The sequence below is a fragment of the Antechinus flavipes genome, chromosome 1 (genome assembly GCF_016432865.1).
Source record: "Antechinus flavipes isolate AdamAnt ecotype Samford, QLD, Australia chromosome 1, AdamAnt_v2, whole genome shotgun sequence".
In the NCBI taxonomy this organism is placed as follows: domain Eukaryota; kingdom Metazoa; phylum Chordata; class Mammalia; order Dasyuromorphia; family Dasyuridae; genus Antechinus; species Antechinus flavipes.
The window spans coordinates 228508965-228531320 of record NC_067398.1 but is presented as its reverse complement, the minus strand read 5'-3'; the positions used below and the strand labels follow the sequence as shown (position 1 = coordinate 228531320).

The 22356-nt window shown below is 34.3% G+C and overlaps 1 protein-coding gene across 1 annotated transcript in view; it reads right to left on the bottom strand.

The window, feature by feature from the left end:
* Nucleotides 1-22356, bottom strand: part of B4GALT1 (beta-1,4-galactosyltransferase 1) — a 78443-nt gene that overhangs the window by 11026 nt on the left and 45061 nt on the right. The window contains exons 2-4 of the mRNA XM_051997395.1: nt 19523-19758; nt 2429-2616; nt 14-136 (exon numbers count right to left, since the gene is read on the bottom strand). Of these exons, the coding sequence (XP_051853355.1) occupies nt 14-136; nt 2429-2616; nt 19523-19758 (547 nt within the window). The remainder of the gene's footprint in view (nt 1-13; nt 137-2428; nt 2617-19522; nt 19759-22356) is intronic.

Here is a 22356-nt window from a genome sequence, read left to right as displayed (position 1 = left end):
AATAAACATTTACCTGTTATAAATATCATCATCTTCACCTCCCCAACCCCAATAGTTATTAGGGAATCCATTTATTTTGAGGAATTGTTCTTTACTTAAAGCAGAGACACCTCCAAAATACTGGTTATAAGGTAAGCTAGAAGAGGGAAAAGAAATAAATAGATTATTAGTACAGCTAACTACATCTCTGAAAGGAGAGGTGATCAGTGATGCACATATATTAAAATTCATTTCCCTATAGATTTTGTAAATAATCTAATTCAACATATCTTAATTCATTTTTTCAGAATCTTTAAATATATTATTTGAGATATCAGAACTCATAACATGTAAGGATGTCAAATTGGAATTCTCTTACTTTTAGAAAAAGTTAAATTTTTGAAGAAACTTATGAAAGGTTATATCAAATGATTGAGGGGGGACATAAATCCACTGTGCCCTTTTCCCCCACACCTCCGTTCAGGGATCTGTCTCTCTAGATTTCTGTTTTCCTTGTGTATCTAGAAGTGTGGGGTTATTGTCTAAGATATTCTACTCCAATTGGTGGAGAATTACTTCTCAAAGTCTCTTAAATGAGGATAAGGAGAAAGGAGGGAGATTCAGGGCTAACATTCTTCCCCCAAAAGAAACCTCATAGAAAATAGGGGAAGCTAGAAGGATAAATAGTCCACCCCTCAAATCAGGAGGACTTGAGCTCAAATCAAATCTCAGACACTTAACACTTCCTGGCTGGGTGACTCTGGGCAAATCACTTAATCCTAATTGCCTTGGGGGGGGAAAATAAAAAAGAAAGAGAGAAATTAAAATACAATGGGGGTGAGAAAAAGAGATGCAATTTGTAATCTCATTGGTGCAAGGAATCCCAGGGTGAAACATCTTTAACTTCTACCAATAAAATTTTTCTCTTGCAATTTAAGGGAAAGAGTTGGAGAGCACTGAGGGTTAAATAACTAACTGCAAGGTCACACAACTATTAAAGGTTAGATTTGAGTCATCTTTTTTTTTTTTTTTTTTTGAAAGCCAGTCTTCTACATTTAAAAAATAATTTTTAAAAATGCATACCTTTGTTGGATTGGCTAATTCGCCTTTTTGACTACAAAAAATAAGTGGCTGAGGAAGGTTGCATTAGGTGCTTTTATCTTAGATTTTTAAGAATATACACCCATGTGACTGAGATGTCCTTAGACCTAAGAACTTATCCTCTCAAAACTAGGAGTAGGCTTTTAGAACACCCTTTCAGGAGATCTTCAAGGTTTGTGGCTATTCCATCCTATAGGACACAAAGCCCTATTTGGGTAAAAAGATAACTTCTCAGTGAGAGGAAAAGGGAGGGAAGGAGGGAGAGAGATTTAAAGAAAACTATAAAAGCTAAAGAGAAAAAACCATCATATACTTAAAACAGAATTTCACTAAATGAATTTTGTAAAGTACTTTTAATACTTGCACATATAGGAAGTCATTTAAAAAGTTTTCCAACTATTTGAATGTTTCCTTCATGATCATTAAGCCTTGCCAAATATCATTACCATTTTACACAAGGAAACTGGGGTTCAGAGGTGAAGTGTCATGTCTATGATCATAGACATAAAGCTTAGTATCTCTGCTCTCTATCTGTAAAATTTGGGAATTATACTGGGCAGCATTCTTGGGCTCCTCCCAGCTCTCAAACTGTGAACCTATGATACTAAGCATTAAAGCTGGGCCTTTAAATTTGGCATTTTTTTCTAACTACTTTATAATTCAAAAAATATCATTTAATAAGGCTATTTTACTTCTAGTTGTGGAATTGAGTGATTTTTTAAAAAGTCTCAAGGAATATTATTGACAGTCATATTACTGTTTAAAAAAAAAAAGACAAGCACAGTTATTTGCAGAAGTTATTTGCAAAAGACCTTAAAAATGGATTTCCGCTAAATTGCTATGTGCTTATATTGGAGAAGGAGAGGAATAAAAACAGATTAGTTAACCTGGAGCCCATTTTAAAATGAAGAAATAAAATTATTACTAGAAATGCCACAAAGCATTTCAAGGCAAATGACATATCTGGATTTCATTCTCCTTTAATAATAATTGATCAGAGAGAAACTTAACAGTATTGCATTTAATATAGGACTTAAATTTTCTTTCTTATTTGATTTCCCTAAAGTAGTTTACTAGATTTAAGGAAGTACTAGGGTTTTAAAAATAGCACTGAAATGCCTCACTTTTAAAGATACACATTTTAATAAAGAAATATTAATCTCTACTTCAGGACTTTGTCCAATCAATAATAGTACCAATTTTGTCTGACAAAAGAGGTAATGCTCCATACCCATAATCTCTATTCTCGATCATTATAATAAGCATAAAGGTATTCTTAAACATGCTATAAGATGAGAAATGAATGAATGAATAAAATTCAGCCTTTTTTAGCTGAAAGATACTTTACCTAAATCCAAATTTATCCATTGACACAGAGAGGTGCCGGGGCTGTTCAAAACACTTATAGGTGTTCCTATCATCCATAGGTATCAGATCTACATCACTAAATACAAAGCAGTCATAGTCATATTCTTTCAAGGCTTCTTGAAAGCCTATATTCAGAAGCTTAGCACGATTGAATGTTTCATCACCATCCTAGTTTAAAAATAAACAAGCAATCATTAAGACAATTAAAAACTGCCAGGAAAAGCCACCAGCATGTGCATGGACCTATCTTATTGGTTCTCTAATCCATTCCTCCTGGCTAATAAATATACTCACCTGAGTATCTTTACTACAAAAATGACAGGATAACTCATAAGAGAGGGTACCTCCACTGTTCAATCCTTCAGAGTTGACTATTCTACATATTGCAAACAATTTCAGCAAAATGCTATAAAATATTCTTTATTATATTGATCAAATGATCATGATTCTGACCTAATATCAATCACAACTCTGAACTAACAAGAACTGTCCCGAGCGCTTTTTTTTTGGCTTCGATTTTACAATGACCAAGGATAGAACTCTTAAAGACTAAATTTGAAATATAAAAAAGCAAAATAAGAATGTAATGTTACTTTCCATCTACACCTTCAGCAAATGGTACCAATCTACTCTAGAAAACTACTAAGAACAAAACACATTCATTTCAACGTTAGAAAAATCTAGTTTAAATGGAGAAGAAAGAGGATGTCCCTGAATATCTGCTGAAAAAAAGGTTACTATTAACTTTTCAAAAGAAGCTAATACTGGAATAGATCAGTTATAATTCAATTATATATAACAGTCACTTCCTATTTGTTAACTTACTTTCTCCATTTAAAGTTTTTGTTTGGTCAGATTATATATGTGTGTGTGTATGTATGTATATATATATCTGAACATGAAAGTAAATTGTCAAAATAAGTAATTGCTATGTCATGTCATCCAAACCCTTTTAAAATACTAGAGAAAACCCCAGAAAGCTACTCTGCCTATCTCACAAAATGATAATGTACATCAATGACATTTAAAAGGTTGCCTAAGATTTTGGATTCCCTTGGTATTTGCTAAAGAAGGACTTGTGATGGATGGATTTTCATTCCGAGACAGCACAAAACCACTGGGTTTTTTTCCAGACAAACTTTTCCTAGGCTTGACTAAAATACTTTATGCTAAACTCAAATGAAGTGGTAGATCAGCAAATAACCTCTTTCCTGGAATTTCTATATATTAGCTGATATTATAAAAATAACAGATAAATATGGAAAGTTCCTTAAGTATAATAACTTCTTTATAATTTTTTGAAAAGTAAGATTCCTACCCTGGATATATTTGCAATTTAAGTAATTTCTTTCTTGGCTTCGTGGGACCAAGTTATTCCCTACGTTGGTAGAGCATAGTTCTGGACTTAAATTTAGGAAAACCCAAATTTGAATCCTGATTTGGATACTTTTTTTTTGGGGGGGGGAGGGTGTCATATGACCATGAATGAATCACCTAACTTTAATTCAGTAAACTCTTCCTTTTTCAATCTGTAACACTGGATAATAGAAACATTCATCTTAATGAATGTCAAGTAAAATAATCCAGGTTTGTAAATTTATAAATGTGAGTTATTGTTTTCTAACATTAAACAATATAAATCACAAGTGGCCAAATGATATGGACAGTTCTCAAAATAAGAATTTCAAACAATTAACCATTTCAAAAAATGCTCTAAATCATAATAAGAGCAATGTAAATTAAAACAATTTGAGGTTATACCATACACTCAGCAAATTGGCAAAAATGATAAAAAGATGGAACTAGTCAATGCTGAAGGGGCTATAGAAAGTTAGGCACACTAATACATTACTGGTAAAGTTGCAAACTGTACAACCATTCTGGAAAGCGTTTAGAATTATGCAAACAAATAACCTGTCTTTGAAAGAGATCCCATGGCTGCGAATATGCTCAAAGGAGGTTTCGGACAGAATAAAAGATACTATATGCCCCCAAATATTTATACAACTTTTTTGTGGTAGTAAAAAATGAGAAATCAAGTAATTACTGGGAAAAAGCTAAATACAGCATGGGATATGACTATCATGGAATAGTACTATATAAAACCAAAACAGAACATAGTGAATATAGAAAAACATGGAAAGACTTACATGAATTAATACAAAGTGGAATAATCAGTCAGGAAAACACTATATTAAGACTACAATTAAATACAAAGGACAACCAGTATAACACAACGTAAAATGAATGTTATGAAATTACAAGAATGAATTTGATTTCAAAGACAAAATGGGGATGGGGGTTGTCCACAAATATGGAACACTGTATATAGTATCAGAATTTTTTCATGATATTGATCTTGTTTGTTAATTTCTTTTTCTTTCAAAAAATTCTATATTATAGGGGATACATGAGAGGAAAGATGGGGAAAACACAGGTGACATAAAAACATAAGATTTCAATAATAATAATTTTTTTAAAAGTCACTTCATTTTCCTGGGACTTAGTTTTGTTCTCAATAGAATGAAAGGTTGATATCTAAAGAACTTCCCAGATCTGAATCCTATGATGCAATGATGATGCAATCCCATTGGAGAATAGGTTTACAAGTGTTTTATAAGTTGTAAAGTATTATCCAAACATAAGATATCATTCCTAGTTAAATAGGCACACTAATGCATTACCGGTAGAGCTGCAAATTAGCACAACCATTCTGGGAAGCAAATTAAATAAATAAAACATTACTAGTCATTTGTTCAATATCAAATGTACAAGTAAAAAGATTTTTCTAAAAAATCCCTTTTTTAAAAAGCCAACACAGTTAAACTCTGGAACAAAAGATTCCTTTGTTCAATATTAGAAAGCATTCAGAATTCAGTTCCCAGCAGGACTTCTTGTGTGAAACTAACTCATATAAATAAGCAAATACACACATTTTTTTTGTTGTTGTTTACGAAGCCATGACTTTTCATATCCCATGTCTATATACAGTGTTTTAAAACATTATGGTCTTTAGTTTGTGTATTTGGGTAGATTTCACTGAACTGAATTTCCCCCTCCTCCACTTCTTTTAAAAATTCTTTAATACAAAGAATGATTTGCTAGATATTGAAGGTGACAAGAGACACATTTAGAAATGAAGGTGATGTAAAAGCAAGAGACATCAATGGAAAATTTTTTAAAAAAGAAAGGTCCTCACCTATAGCTTTGTCAGATACCCGTTATGGTAAGCAGTTTAGCTTTAATCTAACCTGATTACTGTAATTGTCAGGGTAGGTGTTAACACCTAGCAGTAGAGTGCATGAGGACAGCTAGCCAGTCACAATATTGACATTCATGGCCTTTTAAAAAAATTAGTCTTATAATGAAATTATTTCATAAGTTGCCTGTGCTGAGGACTAAAGGAGGCTCTGGAGAAGCCCCCTTGGACTCTATGACAAATTGTCTATTGGTTTTGGACGAGGATGCCAGGCTGTTTGCTTATAAAGCACATGATAATAGTAGCTGTGTGTCCCAGAAACATGGTTCTCACACTGCTTTTCTTCTAGATCAGTGACTTCCCAGCAAGAACCTTTGTTTCTAGCACAACTAACTAAAATGTTTTCAATGAAAAAGAAATTATAACTTATGGCTGTTTGGCCCTGCAAGACTAAATAAGGAATTACGGTTAGAAGTTTCAGTGGAATAGAATTAGGTTCCATATAAGGAAAAACTCAGGGGAAAGAGAATAAACATTTATATAGCACCTACTATATTTGAGACACTGTTCTAAGTGCTTAAAAAAAAAACATAAGCAAATATTATCACAAGGTGTTACAGGAAGTGTTGGTGGTAGTGGTGGTTATAATAATAATAAAACACTTATAGAGTACTTAATGTTTTGTGAAACATTTTAACCTAAATTATCTTATAAGCGCTTGAAGCTTCACCACAACCCTAGAAGGTAGGAAAGTTAAGAAAGCTGAATAGGTGACTTGCCTATGGACACAGAGCTAATAAGTATAAGAGATGGGATTTGAACCCAGGTGTTCCTGATGTTAGCATTTCCCATGATACTAAGGGTTCTTAATCTTTCTTATCTCTTTCTTTTTTAGTCATTGATCTCATAGGTCAGGTGAATTAATTCTATGGACTTCCACTGAGAATAATGTCTTTAAATGAATATCACCAAGGAAACCAATTACACTGAAATTAATATATTAAATATTAAAAAATAAAAACAAAAATTTAAACACTATCCTCCTACTCAGTATTTAAAAGAAATCAGGAATCTCAGGGGCATTAAACTTAATCAGGAAGGGACTGGCATAGAGGGAATCTCTGATTTAATATAACTTTATGACTGGTTGTAGCTCTTAAGTGCTACAGCAAAGCTCTACAAAAGTCCCAAAAGCTAAATAATAATCAAGAAATCCAAAGAGAAAGTACAGCAAGCAATTTCAAACTATCCTAGGACTGCACAAAAAGACAAACAGAAGCTTGCAGGATTTGACATAAAAGATAGCAAGAAGGCTGCTAGCATAGACTAGAAATGGTAGAAAAAATATGTTCCAGGGTATAAGAAGCAGCAGAAGCAGCAGCAGCAGCAGCAACACTCCCATCTCATTGAACCTAGTGTCAGAAATCCCCAAGCTAGAGACAAATGAAAGTTCTTAGTATTCTAACCAGGGCTTTTGAAAAGGAGAGCATTTATTAAGTGCCTACTATATCCAGGTACTGTGCTAAATGCTTTACAAATATCTCACAACAATCCTATGAGAAAGATGCACAAGACCCAGTGCTCTATTAGGTGATCTTTGAGAGGAGCTGGGAAAGCTTTGAAATACAAAGGTAGGACAGGAGAAAACTGAGAAAAGTAAATACGATTTTCATAATGGGAAGGGACCAAATAATTCTATTTTGATGGTCATATGCAATAAACAACAAAAAAAGAACCTTTAAAAGAAAAGAGAGGGAACAATGAATACACAAAGTTATAAAGAGTAAGAAAAGGACGGAACCATCTATCTTTTGTGATCAGGTATCCAAAAAACCAACCAAACAAACCTAAATATGGAGGGGGAGAAGAGGCAAGATAGCACATGTACCTCACTTTCATCTAAACTATCAAAGGGAAGTGTCTGCCTCTCTGTCTCTGTCTCTCTCTGTCTCTCTGTCTCTCTCTGTCTCTCTCTCTCTCTCTCTCTCTCTCTCACACACACACACACACACACACACACACACACACACACACAATTTGGTATAGAAGTAATCAAGCTCAACAAGAGAATAGATGGATTACAAGGAAGGTGAGGCATTAAAAGAGAGGAAATATTCAGGAAGAAAAGTGCCCGCAAGCAAAACAAATTTCAGCTTAAGAGTATGCATGTGAAAGAGGATAATGATTTTTTTTTTAAGGAAAGCCTAAAGATCAGTTAGGATCTATACAAGAGGAATGGAAGCAGATCATTTCAATTACAGATAATTACTGTTAATCATATACTCATCTTTCACCACATTCTTTGAAGGGAAGAGAGTGATTGGACAAAGCAGAATTAACAACCATAATCATGAATGTGAATGGGATGAACTCGCCCATAAAACTCGCCCCCAAAAAAGTATAAAATGGAAAGCAGAACTCATAACATTTTATTTAGAATTATACTTCACATATAAAGATTTATAAAGTTGAAATGATGGGCTAGAATAGAATTTATATTTTCTAAGGTGAATTGAAAAGAGCAGAAATAGCAATCATGATCTCAAAAACACCAATAATAAAAATGTACACAGTAAAAAGAAATTAGTAGGGAAATTATATTATTCTTGGAAGCATCATAGGCAGTAAAATAATATCAGTATATGCACCCTATAGAATGATACCTAAATATTTGAAGGAAAAAATAAACCATGTACAATGGGAAAAAAGTAAATAGTCCTTTCAAACTAGACAAATTTAAGAAGCTTAAACAAGAAAGAACTTCATTTCTTTAATAGAATTTTATCAAGATTAGGTATGAGAAAGATCTCCTACAATTATTGAATGGGAAGAGAAAGAAAAATACATATCTTAGCTATGCATAGCACCTTTATAGAAATAGAATGAATCAGGGCTTAAAACACACATATTAAATAAAGAAAACATGAAATATTAAATCAGCGCTCTCAAATTCAGATTGAAACAAATCCTTAAAGGCTGTACATTGACTTAGAAAACTTCAAATAAAAATTTTCTATGTGGTACTGTATTTTATTTACTTTGTGATTTTATTTATTACATATATGTTATGTAATATTCCATGTATTATAATACATATAATACTAACATGTTATTTTGTTAAACATTTCTCAATTATAATTTAATATGGTCTTGTAGTACTTGTTTTCCTAGCCCTGAATGATTCCTCTGTATTAAATACATCCTTTACTGACCATAATGCAATAAAAATCATAACCAAAAAAAAGAACCTTTTAAAGAAAAGACCCAAATTTAAATAAAGACCAAATAATTTAATCCTAAAGAACTGGTAGATCAAAGAAATCAACAGATAATTTCAACAAAGAAAATGTCAACAATGAGGCAATACATCAAACTTTTAGGATACAAAAAAAGAGTTTTTAGTCAAATGAGAAAAAGTATGCTGAACTGAAAGGCAAATGTCCTGATTTTCAAAAAGGTAATATAATAAAATCTGCAAACAACAATTCAATGAGCTTAATATAGAATCTTGATAGAATTCCAGGAATTATTAAAAGCCAGCTGTCTAGAAAAGGAAGTAAAGATTACAAAATATCAGCATGACTTCATCTAGAACAACTCCCGTCAGATTTATTTCCTCTTTCTGACAGTCTGGTAAAATCAGCAAAATGCTATAGATATAGCCAGATTGTATTGTTGCCAGTTTGAACCACCAAAAGTCAACAATTATCAAATTTACAGTGTGAGTTAGTCATACAATTGGAAACATTATAAACTAGGGCTTGATTTATTGTTAGTTTTTTTTTTTTTTACACAGTTCTCTTATAGGAACTATTAATTCCCTGACATGTTAGTTTTCCCCTGAAAGGGTAATGACACTGTCCTTGAGACTTAAGGGGCCCCAAGAATTAAGGGTTCATAGTCACTTTTTATAAAAGTTCAACTAGAAAGTGATCCTCAGGTCTTACAAACTTCCTTCTGTCCTTAACACATTTTTCTTGCCACATATGCCATGTTTAACAAATTTGGAAAGTAAAAGGAACTGTGCCCAACTGAATCAAGACAATCTTTGCTATATATGCTTTCTTATTTTTTGGCATTAAACAATTACTTTTATTAAATTAAACTGTTTAATTCAACTCAAATCTTTCTTACATGCCTACAGTGTGCAGAGAATTGTACTAAGTGATGGAAAAATCACAGACAGAACTTGATGAGTTGAAAGGAGCTTCAGTGACTAGCAAAAGCTGTATCCAACAATAAAATTCCCTACAGCATACCCAATAAGTGGTCATCCAGTTTTTGCTTAAATATTTTCTGAGGAATCTTATTCAACTTTTTAATTTAATTTTTATTTTATTAAAGCTTTTTATTTTCAAAACACATTCATGGATAATTTTTCAACATTGACCCTTGCATATATAAGCTTTCTATACTATGGTTGAGTAAATTTCCTTTGGCTGTATGTTACATAGTCTTATTGAGTATTGCATTTTGTTTCAAACCTAAAATAGAACTAGATTTGACCAAGAACAATTTCAGAGTCAGCATAATTAGTTAGAATGATCTTGTGGAATTCATCATGGTTAAAGTAAGAAAAAGGCAATTAGGAAAGAGGGAGTTAGGGGGCTGTTTCTGATCCCACACAACCAATTTCCTCGATGAGATGGAGAGGGTGTTCTCTGCTTTCACAGGGGCTGTTTAAGGAGGCTGATGATGTACACAAAGCCAGGATTCACATCCTGTTGCCCATGGTCTTAGAAAAGCTGGATTGCCACCACGAACACTGGGAATCCAGCAAAAAGTGAGCCCCAATCTGCTCTATCATTCTTTATCGGCGTGTCCCTGGTCCTCCAATCCCCATCCCTGACTTCCTCCACAGTGGGATTGGAGCATGGTTGGGTTTTCACTCCAAAGGAACTAGGGAAGTCACAGGTGGTTGGTGGGCATTCCTGATTCCTACAAGAACTGTGCTTGGAGGACTGGGCTCTGTTACAGCCCATCCCAGCTCCCTTGTCTCTTAGGATCAGCACAGTGGTAATTTAGATCCTACCTTTTGAGCAGAGCCTCAGCTAAGTGGTTCCAAGTTTTAGCAAAAGTTTCTCCATCACATCCCCACATGGGCTTGTGCAGACTAATTAAAGTGAGAGATTGAGAGAGACACAGTGATTATATGGAAATACAGAGTTTTATAAATAAATGGTAGGATAAGCTATGTTCCACAAGGTGTGAGATTTGTATGTAGCCCTTGAAGTGTGGGGTTAATAAGAGTGAAATGGTATCCAAATGGGGCAGCTTAATGGACAGAGCGCTGGGCTTGGAGTTAGGAAGATTCTTCTTCCACAATCCAACCTTGTCTGCCTCAGTTTTCTCATCTGTAAAATGAGCAGGAGAAGGAAATGACAAACCTCTCTAGTATCTTTGTCAAGAAAACTCCAAAAAGGGTCGAGGAAAATCAGAGAGGACTGAAAATAACAATACATCAAGACAGAATCCAAGCCTAGGAGGGGATAGTCCTCTCTAACCCATCTGATGCATGGTACACACCACACCACATCACACAAAGACATTACTATGTCCTGTTTAAGGAGTTTACATTTTAACAATCTTGTTAAACTGGGAGTTGTCGGGAGAAAAAGCAATCAAGATGGTGAAAGGCTTTGAGATCATTCAACATGCAGCTCATTAAAAGGAACCAGGCTTCTTTAGCCTGGATATGAGAAGACTGCAGAACTGGAATAGTCTTTTTTAAAAAAGTATTTGAAGATTTGTCACATGAAAAGGGGATTAGATTTACTTCAGTTTGGCACCCTGAGGGCAGAAGTAAAAATCAATGAATAGAACCTGCAAAGACACTCCATGGAAAAATAAATTTCCTAACAAACAAAGCTCTCCTGAACTGCCATCAGCTAACTCAGAAGGCATCAGGTTTCCCCTCTCACTGGAAGCTTTCCAAGCCAAAGCTGGATTTGTCAAGCAGGTGAACTATAGAGAAGTTTCTTTTTCAGATATGGTTTGGGCTAGCTAGTTTCCGAGCTCTCTTTCAACTCTGGGATCATAGGATGCTGCTGCTATCAAAGGAATTCATATAGCCATCATATGGCTGGGTATGGGGAAAATGCCAGCACCTAACTGGCTTCCCAAATAGTTAGGAACAAAGGGTGGCAGCCGTATCAGTGGTACAAAAGCCAAGGAGCCACTGGAAGCCAGGATTGGTAAACAGTCCTAGGGATGAACAACACTATTTCAGGATAGGAATGATGGAAGAGAACACATGGGGGCTACAGTCACTGAATAAATACCCACCATGGCCAAAAAAAGGGCCAAACCCAATTCTCGTTTGGAGAATGAAACTTATAATTAGCAAAACTGAAGCTGTCAAATTAGACATTAAACAGATAACTCAGGGTAGCCCTGTGAGTCTGTCTGTACTATATATACATACATGTGTGCATACATATATACATGCTGTAATTTCATTCTTTTTTTATAAATAATCCTTCTAAAATTCATTCTGGTATCAGCCAAGCAACTGGAATATTTGATCTGAATACTGTATCTAGGATGTGGGAAAAATGCCATGATCTAATTGCTATCGGGGTAGCATTCTGTGTATAGGTGAAGAATATAAGGGCAGGGAACAAAGAACTAAGGAGGAAATAATGCTAGAGATAGGCCTTGGACGTTGTGGTCCAAGCCTTCATCATTTCACACCTGGACTATTGCAGTATTTTGTCAGTGTCCTTGCCTCAAGTTAATCCTCACAATATTTAGCACAGTCTCTGGCACCTAGAAATACTTAATAAATGTTTACTGACTCATCTATCAGAATGAGTCAATAAACTCCAGTGGGCTATCTATACCTCCAGATTAAAATTAAATTTTTAAAAATCTTACTTATCTTTTTAAGCCTTTCATAAGCTGGTTCTTTCCCACTTTTTCAAGTCTTCTTATACGCCCTCCCTCCACTCCCACTGAGTGGGAGAAGGGATAGAATACCAGGTCCAGAGTGAGGAAGATACATCTTCCTGAATTCAAATCTGATCTCAGACACTTAGTAGGTATGTGACCCTGGGCAAATCACTTTACCCCAGTTACCTCAGTTTCCTCATCTGTAAAAAAGAGCTAGAGAAGGAAATAGCAAATCATTCCAATATCTTTGCTAAAAAAGCCCCAAATAGGGGAATGAAGAGTCAGATACTACTGAAAAACAATAGTAAAGAATTCACCAATAAGCCAGTCTGAACTTAGTAATATGCAGCAATAGACACAGATCTGCCACTGGGATAGTTGAGGGAATGAACCTTTTTCCAAAATCTGAATGGCAAGCAAGAGACAAATGCTTCTATATACTTTATAGAAGAGAAGTGAAAACACCAATCTGCCCAGATAAGACATGATTCAAATTCTGAAGAGAGAAAAATAGGAGAAATCTCTCAAAAGATGAAATATAATATGGATCCCCAACCATGTCAGCTTTTAAGTCAACATCTAACATGATATGAAAAATCTGGTAGCTTTACAGTATAGAGAAATATGCAAAAGAAATAAATACCACACTCAGGTAAAAAAATTAAGATTGGGCTAATCTATGGTACAAAAGGTTCATTCATATGACAAAAAATATTGACTTTATCATCAATAAGTCCTGAAAAATTAAGGCAATGATAAAAAAATTTCTAGTAAAATGTTAATGGTTTTTATTTTGTTTTAAGGACAAGAGACAAGAAAAAAATCCATCACTTTTATCACTTATGTAAGCAATAGCATATACATATGATGAACAAAAGTTAGAATAACAAAAAGCACAGTTAAACTATAGAAATTCCCACCAAATCTAAATTTTAAATAGGACTGTCAACTAATAAAAGTGGACAATTGTCCATAGTGAGATTGGAAGGAAATTGTGGAGGACTTCATGATCTATACAAGACACAGATGAAGATGGTTTTATAGTCCATTAATTTCTGCTAAGGTGGAGGAATGCTAAAAAGCATTTCATGGCTCCAAAGAAAAAATTTTTAATGCGTCCTCAGATTAAAAAAAAAGATTGAGAAATATCCATGTATATTGGTTAGTATCTCTAAAAAATGAGGAAATAAGTATTTGAAAAATCTTGAGGGAATAGTGGGGAAAAAACCCCACAACTATTATACATTTACCAGTCCTTACTTAAAAAATCCTGCCCATATATGTGTTAAATATATGTGTATATAAAACACATACAATTAAAAAAAATTATCTTCTCAAGAGAGGCAGATAAAAATTAACTGGATCAGATTCTTCCAAAGATCCAGGTAAACATTAGTGTGAGATGCACAAATTACCATAAATTTAAGAGACTGACTGAAAATATTAGTAGTAAGTCAAGATAGCAGTGAAAAGAGTTTGACTTACAGTTAGGAAGACCAGAGTTCACCTTCTAGCTAGTTATGTTACTCCTAAGCAAATCATTTAACCACTACCTGCCTCAGTTTCCTCAATATAAAATGGAGATATTAAGCAGTTACCTCACAAATTTGTAGTGAATATCAAATGAGATATGTAAAGCATTTTGTAATATCATAAAGAGCTTTATAAATACAATTATTTCACTACTATGTCTATTTCATTATATTTATTTTATTTTTATTATTTTAATATTCTATTGAAAATTGATGTATTTTAGTATAGCTTTTCATATGCCACTATAGTACTTCTAATTTTATCTATGAAATCTCAAACATTTTAAGTCCCCGCACATTTACATATAATTAAAACAAAGGAGTCTTCAAATAGAAATGCAGAGTTAAAAACTTGACTTGATTAGCTCTCTGAATCCTAATCCCCAACTTCATCTCAAATTTCTCATAAATGTTTTCTTTTCTTTTTTTTTTTTTTTTTTTTGCCTTTTCTCCTACAAAATTGTGTAACAAGGACAAAACAAGTAGGGCAGGGTAATCCTCCTGGATACTGTGTTAAAGGTTTTATATAGTACAGAGAGAGTTGGTCTTTCTAGCAAAGAAGGTTGGAATTAATTTAGGGGATATCAGACGGATATTCTTAGAACTTGCCCAGTAAAAGCTAGCTATTTATGTCTTTCCTCCTACTATACATTTTTAATATTATCTCATATTCACCATAAAGGTTGTCTTACTAATGTGTTGAAAAGGGACTTGGGCTCTCAACCAACCAATTAATCAATCAAAAAGCATTTATTAAGCACCCATTAAGTGCCCAGAGATATACTTGGTACTGACAGCTCTTGTCCTCTGGGAGTTTACATTTTAAATTTCTTCCTGCCATCAAAATGTAGTGCTTTTTTTAACCCCAATATTTTCCTGTGTTCAAATCTGTGTCAGTTCTGACTCTTAGTGACCATATACCTTGGAGAAAGTAATGTGGAAGTGAGGAAATAGAATTTATTGAATTTTGCATATAACTGGCTAGTTGTTACACAAGAAGGAAAGGAATAAACAAAAATGTCTCTCCTAGCTAACCTGTTTAGTAAGCAGCTTTAATCCTGTGGAAAACCAAGTTCTAGGGCCTTACTCTTTTATGTCAATGGGTAAAAAAAAAATTGGTTCTAAAATAAATCACCAAGTTCTCTAGGTGCAATCATTAAACAATATCTTATAGCAATCCCTCACAGAGTAAAAATATGTGTTCTTCATACAATTCCTATTAAAAAACCTGCCTATAGCTAATATATTTGCAGTATAAATATAAATTTGTAGTTTTCCCCACTTGGGAGGAGGAGGAAATCTATCCATAATCATTTATTCAGTATCTACTATATATCAGGAACAAACACAATTAAGCAAATGGTTGGATAAGGAAATAGATGATGAGAGAGGATGAGATAGGGTTGGGGTACTGATAAAAGTATAATGAATGAGATAAAAAAAGAGACCACACAGACAATTTTATTTTTAAAGCTTCAAGATCAGTTTTGGTTTATTAAAAATGCTTTTGCTTATTACTAAAATTAGGGGTCACTAAGCCATGTTCTTAAGATTACAGATTTATAGTTAGAAAGGACTTCATGGGCCATCTAGCTCACGATTTTAAAAAGGAGGAAACTGAGGCCCAAGGAAACCAAGTGACCTGATGTTAACATGCAAACATAATATGAATTGCAGTCAATTTTGTAAAAATGTAAAATTCAAGAGAGGGAAAAAAATTGCCTTGTAAATAAAGATTTCCACTCAGAGTATCAGGAATGTTCTAATTCTATTGCATTTCTTTTCTAATCAATCATCAGAGTAACTTTATAATGCTTTCTTGGACATAATTCAGCATGTGCTAAATTTAATCTATGTTTTCTAAATCTTAGTAAAAGATGAGGATTTAATGGCATGACTTAAATGAATGTTCTTGCTCTTTAAAGAAAAATGTTTGTGGACATTACCAGGGCAGGAGCAGCAGCAGCAGCAGCAAGGGCCAGTCACACTTCTTTCTAGGAGATGGAGGAGAGTACAGGAGAGAACGTAGGTGGAGAATAACAACCAGTTCACACACAGTAACTCTTTCTTCAGGTTTGCTTTGCTACAGACAGGATTAACAAGTAAAAGCAACATTCCCCTGCTAAATGGCATGGGGGAAAACACAAAGAGGAAGGGCAGATGCAAGGAGAGAGAGACAAGAAAAAATTGTCAAGACGGCAAAGAAATAAGGTGCTTTCCTATAGAACCTCTGTCAAAATAGAAACACATTTCAAATAATCCCTAACTAGGTTGGCATTAAGAGGGGAGGAAGAAAAAAAAGACTATTTTAGTTAGGTTAGGTTAACTAAGACCACAGCTTTTCTCAGAAGAATAAAATATCTAGGGAAGAATTTCTTTGGGTCTGTATGTTAAGGGACATGTTTCCACTAAGAGATCAGAGCAAATATTAAGATTGCTTAGGACATATGACCTTGGTGGCTGCTACAAAAGTATGTTTATGTCACATTCATTTGATCTTTCATCTATATGTAGGTCAACTGCCTGTCCCTCCAGGGTACTAAAGAAGAGAAAATTGGCCTTCTCTTGGAAGGAAGAGAAATCTGAGGGGGGGGAGTCCATTCTCTTCTTCCTATCAATTCTTTTCTCACAATGGTGTCTGTGTCAGGGGATCAGAGGGAGAGAATTGGGAAACAATTGGTCATCTCTTCTGCTTATGCAAGGAAAAACCTGTAGGCTCCTTAGAAACAACAACAAATAGTACAGAAAGCAATATTAGGCAATATGCATTAATATTTGCCCTGGTTGTAAAACGGGAAGGCTCATCTAACCCAAGGGAAGATCAGAATTTACTTTGAAACACTGTTGGTAAATAAGCATTGCTCACAACATAATTCATAGTATGTTCTGAACATATATCATCAAATGTGGTATCTGTAGTAGAAACACCTTTCTAAAAGAAATGTCAAGCAGCAACAAAGACAAGTGAGGGAAACGGGGAAATGCCAACCAACAGCTCACAAATGCACCCCAAACTTATCAGGTGGCCTTTATCTTGGCTTCAAGAAAGCTGCCCCTTATTTCCAAAGGAAAAAAGTTACTTCCCCATCTAAACAATTAACCACTGGTGAAAAGGCAAAATAAAAAAAATTGAAAACTAGATGAAAATTTCTCAGAAAAGTCCAACGGTATAAGGAAATTCCTAAAGCTTTTAATGAATGAATAGTTCTGTATCATAAACCTGGATTTCTTATATGAAATTTCCTAAAATAAAAATTTAAGATGTGGAATCATGAAAGGGGGATGGCCTCAAAAGTCAGGAAGCCCGGAGTTCAAATCCAGCCTCTAAAGGGCCCAGTGTTAGAAGGAAAAACTCATTTACCTTTTGGATATCCACGGCATCTAGCATTCTAGACACGTTACCAATGTGCATTAGAAGAAAGAGGTTCCTCAATTAGGAATTTCTTTCACTAATGAAATCATAGCATTTTAAAAAAATTCTAATCATGGGATTGGGAAAGAATCAACCCAGAATCTCATGGAATAAATCTATTTCTCCTTCCACCCCTTTCCCAGTATTCTTCCAAACACAACAATGCATATTTTACCTTTCTGATCTTTAAATTTAAAACATTTAATAAGGCGGGGAGAGAATGACATAATATCTATAACTGTTGTGAAGCCCAAATGAAAAAGCATATTTGAAGCAGTCTGTAAACCTTAAAGCATTAGTGTATAAAATAGTAGCTGTTATTATTCTTACCTCTACTATTAAGAATTCAGGTAGGTGTTCATTATTTATCATCCAGGTTACAGTAGCAGCCTCTTAACCAGACTCCTCTGGTAGTTTCTCAGATTAACCTTACTAATAATGCACCACATTGCATCATTCATCTGCTCAAACCTTGGCTTGCCATTGTTTACCAAATACAGTCCAACATCTCCTTGGTTAGCATTCAATCCCCTCCACAGTTAGACTCCAATATTATCTTTCAGTTTTGATCTTCCATCACATCCCCCCCCCCCCCCCCGGTTAGTCTACACTCCAACTAGATTGTAGACAAATCAATTTACCATCCTAGAATAATCTATGCTTTCCTACTTTCACACCACTGTTAATGCTTGCCCAGATTTCCTCCCCATATCTCTGGCTTGTTGAAATCCTCACCCTTCCAGGCACAAGTTAATTACTAACTCTTCTATAAAACAATCCTTGACTCAACTAGAATGTTAGGGCTCAATTAATACTGAATTAAGAGTGATTTAAGAAGTCACTTAGCAGTCTGTATTTGTTTATTCCTTGATAACTTTGGTGACATTTGCTGGTTTTGATTAAAGCTTTTACAGTATTAAGTTCTAAGATGCTCTAAATTCAAAACAAAATGGTGATAAATTCACCTTAAAATGAACATCTGTCATTTCTTTTTCTTTTTCTTTCTTTTTTTTTTTTTTTTTTTTTTTGGCGAGGCAATTGGGATTAAGTGACTTGCCCAGAGTCACACACTAGGAAGTGTTAAGTGTCTGAGGCTGGATTTGAACTTAGGTCCTTCTGACTCCAGAGCCAGGGCTCTCTCCACTGTGCATCATCTAGCTGTCCCACATCTGTCATTTCAAAGAAATTCCAATGAAAATGCTATACAGGCAGAGATCAGATATAGGACTGCACTGAGTTACATCTTCATTAACTAGTCATTATATATAGAAAAAAATCAAACACTAAAAAAAAAAAATTACATTCCCCTACCAAGTGACAAGAAACAAGGATTGTTTATAAATAAATGTCTCCACAATCAATATTTTTCTTCAAGTCAAATCAACTATGGGAAGATAAAAAGCAAAAATTGTGTTCTCTCTTAAACATCAGTATCACAAGCAGGAATAAAGCTTAATGTCACCCACAGAAAAGAGATACTCAACATCAAATTTTATTTTCTCTACTTAACAGATATAAATTTTGACAAACAAATTCCCTCAAAATATTTAAGTGTGCTTCTGACATTAAATATAAACTCCACAACAGCTTAAAATACAAGAAATACACTTTGTGATCTCTTAACTCTAGTACTAAAGTCTGAATTCAAAGTAATAAAGTCTGACTCTGAAATCATAAGACTGGGTCTAAACCTGGGCGCCTGACTTTTCCCCTTTTGGATCTCACTTAAATCTCTAATTAAACTATCTCTAAGGTACTTTCTACTTCAAACTCTATGAACCTGAAAAATAAAATGAATGAGCTAAGCAAAAATGTTTAAAGAAGTAAAAACCATTTCTGAATAGAAAAACATCTCAGTGAAATGTGGTTTTGCATTTCTGCTGCCAATTTATGTATTTCCTCCTCTTCATTCATTCTTTTTTTCAACAACACTAAAATTAGTATCAAAGCTCATTGTCAAATAGATTCTGTATAGATGTTATAACACAATATCCTTCTGAATCAGAAACCAAGGATGTCACAATGTCTTTTATCTCTTACCTGATTTATCACATATATCCCATAATCTAGCTGCTGACGCTGTAGAAATGGGTGGAGATAATAGAGCCAATAACGTAGATGTTCATCCCGGTTCCTGAAAGGGATAATAATGGCCACTTTTTGAAGTGCTGTGCAGTCCTCTGGGGTGAATCGACCTCCTTTCCTCAATTTAGGATTGTCTTTCTCTATGGATTCCAGATTCACAGGGCGCACAAATTCCACATTTAATGGGCCGACTGAAAAAGTATAAAAAAGACAGGATATATTAGCAGGTTGAAGAATGGCACAGGTATTCATTAGCACTGCTCAAGTAAAAATGTGTTATTCTTTTCCCCAGGTTACATGGAATATACTTTAAATTATCAACATCAACACAGAGATGGCAATCCTCTCTCCTTCCACTTTGTTCAAGCCAACAAAGACACGCCAAGGTACTTATCAGACACCTGAAAATAGATTACTTGGATCCAGGGATAAGAGACAAAGAGCTTTGGAATGGTCCTTTCTCTTTTGAGAAACAAAACTTATTCATGAACCATGAGAGAAAGAACAGTAAACGAAACTTGAAACTTTGAACAAGTAAGCTGTTTGGCAAATGTTCAATTAAATATAATCAGGTGTCAAGCATATCAGGCAATAAATGCCATGGGCGGGTCAGAAGACAGGAAATCACATCATCTAGAGGATAACAGAAAAGGATTCCTGGAAAAAGTGGTATCTGACATGTCAGGAAGAGAGAGAGAGAAAAGTAACCATTATGAAAACGGGAAAAAAAGGAACATGGTGAATGTGGAAGACAGGAAAAAAGGAAAAAGTTTAGTTCAATTTAAGCTTAATTCAAAAAACATTTATTATTTCTGAGCACTTAGCCCAATGCCAAGAAAACAGCAAGCACTTAATAAATGTTTATTTCTTTCCTTCCATCCTTCTCCCCTCTTCCTTCTTAACGGCCCACTCTACAAAGATAAAAATAAAAACAATCTCTGTCCTTGAGTACCTTATATTCTACTGGTTTCATCAAATAGTACATATTATAGAATAAGAGACAAAGTGACAAATAGATTGACACTATGTCTATGTGAGCTGTGCACACATGTGAACTGGGGTATAGAAGGCCTTGAATACCAAAACAGAACTGAGCCAAATATGTAAGTATAAGTCATTCCCCAACTGATAAATGGTCAAAGAATATGAACAGAAGTTTTCAGATGAAGTAATCCAAATTATCTATAATAATATGAAAAATGTTCTACATTACTAATGATTAGAGAAATGTAAATTAAAACAACTTAAAAATAACATCTCATATCTATCAGATTGGCTAATACAATAGAAAATTAAAATAATAAATGTTGAAGGGGATGTGGGAAAACTGGGACACTGATACATTGTTGGTGGAATTGTGAACAGATCCAACCATTCTGGAGAGCAGTTTGGAACTATGCCCAATGCATACTCTTTGACCCAGCAAAACCAATACTAGTCTATGTCCCAAAGAGATTTTTTAAAAAGGATTTTTATGAACAAAAATAGTTCTAACAATTTTTTATTGGTGGCAATAAAAGAAAATCGCAGGGATACCCATCAGAATAGCTGAACAAATGATTTTTAAAAAACGAAATCATATGCCAAAGGATGGAATTTTAAACTCAAAAAAATTTTAATATGTAATTTCAAAGGGAAAACAAAATATTATTTAAAAAAATTTTAATGCCCAAATAAGGAATTTGGACAAAACAGTAGGAGAAAATAAAAGTGATCTTTGAGCAAGATTTTTTTAGTAGGAAAATGCACAATAGGTCACTGAAAATGAAAAGAGAAATCAGGTAAAATTATAATATAATCTGAAATAATGAAATAATTTGCCTAGGCAAATTATCTTCCACTCTGCTCACCCTAATTTAGCCTTTAGTTTAACTTCAGAATAATAACATTCTTCTCCCCTTGAAATTTCATAGTGGTTATTTTATTGTGTAATTCTCCAAAACACCTTTATAATATTGCATATTACAGCTATTTCTGTTAATGAATGAACAAAAAGATAATAAGTACTAAGCTAGAAATATAAGATGGGCCCCCATCTCAAGGAATTTATGGTCTAATGGGGAAAGACTATGGAATGGAAAGTTCTCATGCTCCTTAGGATATAGTGGCAAAGCAGACAGGATGAAATACAGACAAAATATAAGGGATGGAGAAGAGGTAAGACTCCACTGGAAAGTTTCTCAGCTTGGGACACCTGGATTCAAGTCCCAGCTCCACTTTTTACTAGCTATATAATTGTGGGAAAAACCAGTTAATCTCCAAGTCCCCAGTATCCTCAGCTATACAATAGTAATGAGACTAACTCACACCATTTACCCCCATGGGATTGTTGTGAGGAAAGTGCTTTGTAAGCCATAAAATACCATCAATGGAAAGAAATGGGGAAATTTGAGAATGGGAGTTGGTATAAGAAAAAGAATAGCTTCATTTTTTGGATATTCAGACTTTGAAATGTGAACAAAATAAATAAGTTTGTGAGTATTTGGAGACAGAGATCAGGATCACAAAGGACGAAAATGGAAACTCAGAAATAAGACAGTAGAGTTACTGTGTTTAACCCTCTTTATACACATGAAGAAACTCAAGATTCAGAGACATTAAATGATTCTTTTAAGAAGCAGCAGCAAGTTTAGTGACAGTGCCATGACTAATACTCAAGTATCCCAATTCCTTCAAGCCCACAAAGGAGAGATTCTCTGACATTCTTTGTATCTAGTCTGATCAGTCTATAGCTCCAAAAATATTTTCAAAGCAAAAACCTTCAGTTTCTGTTTGTGTGTGATGTTTTC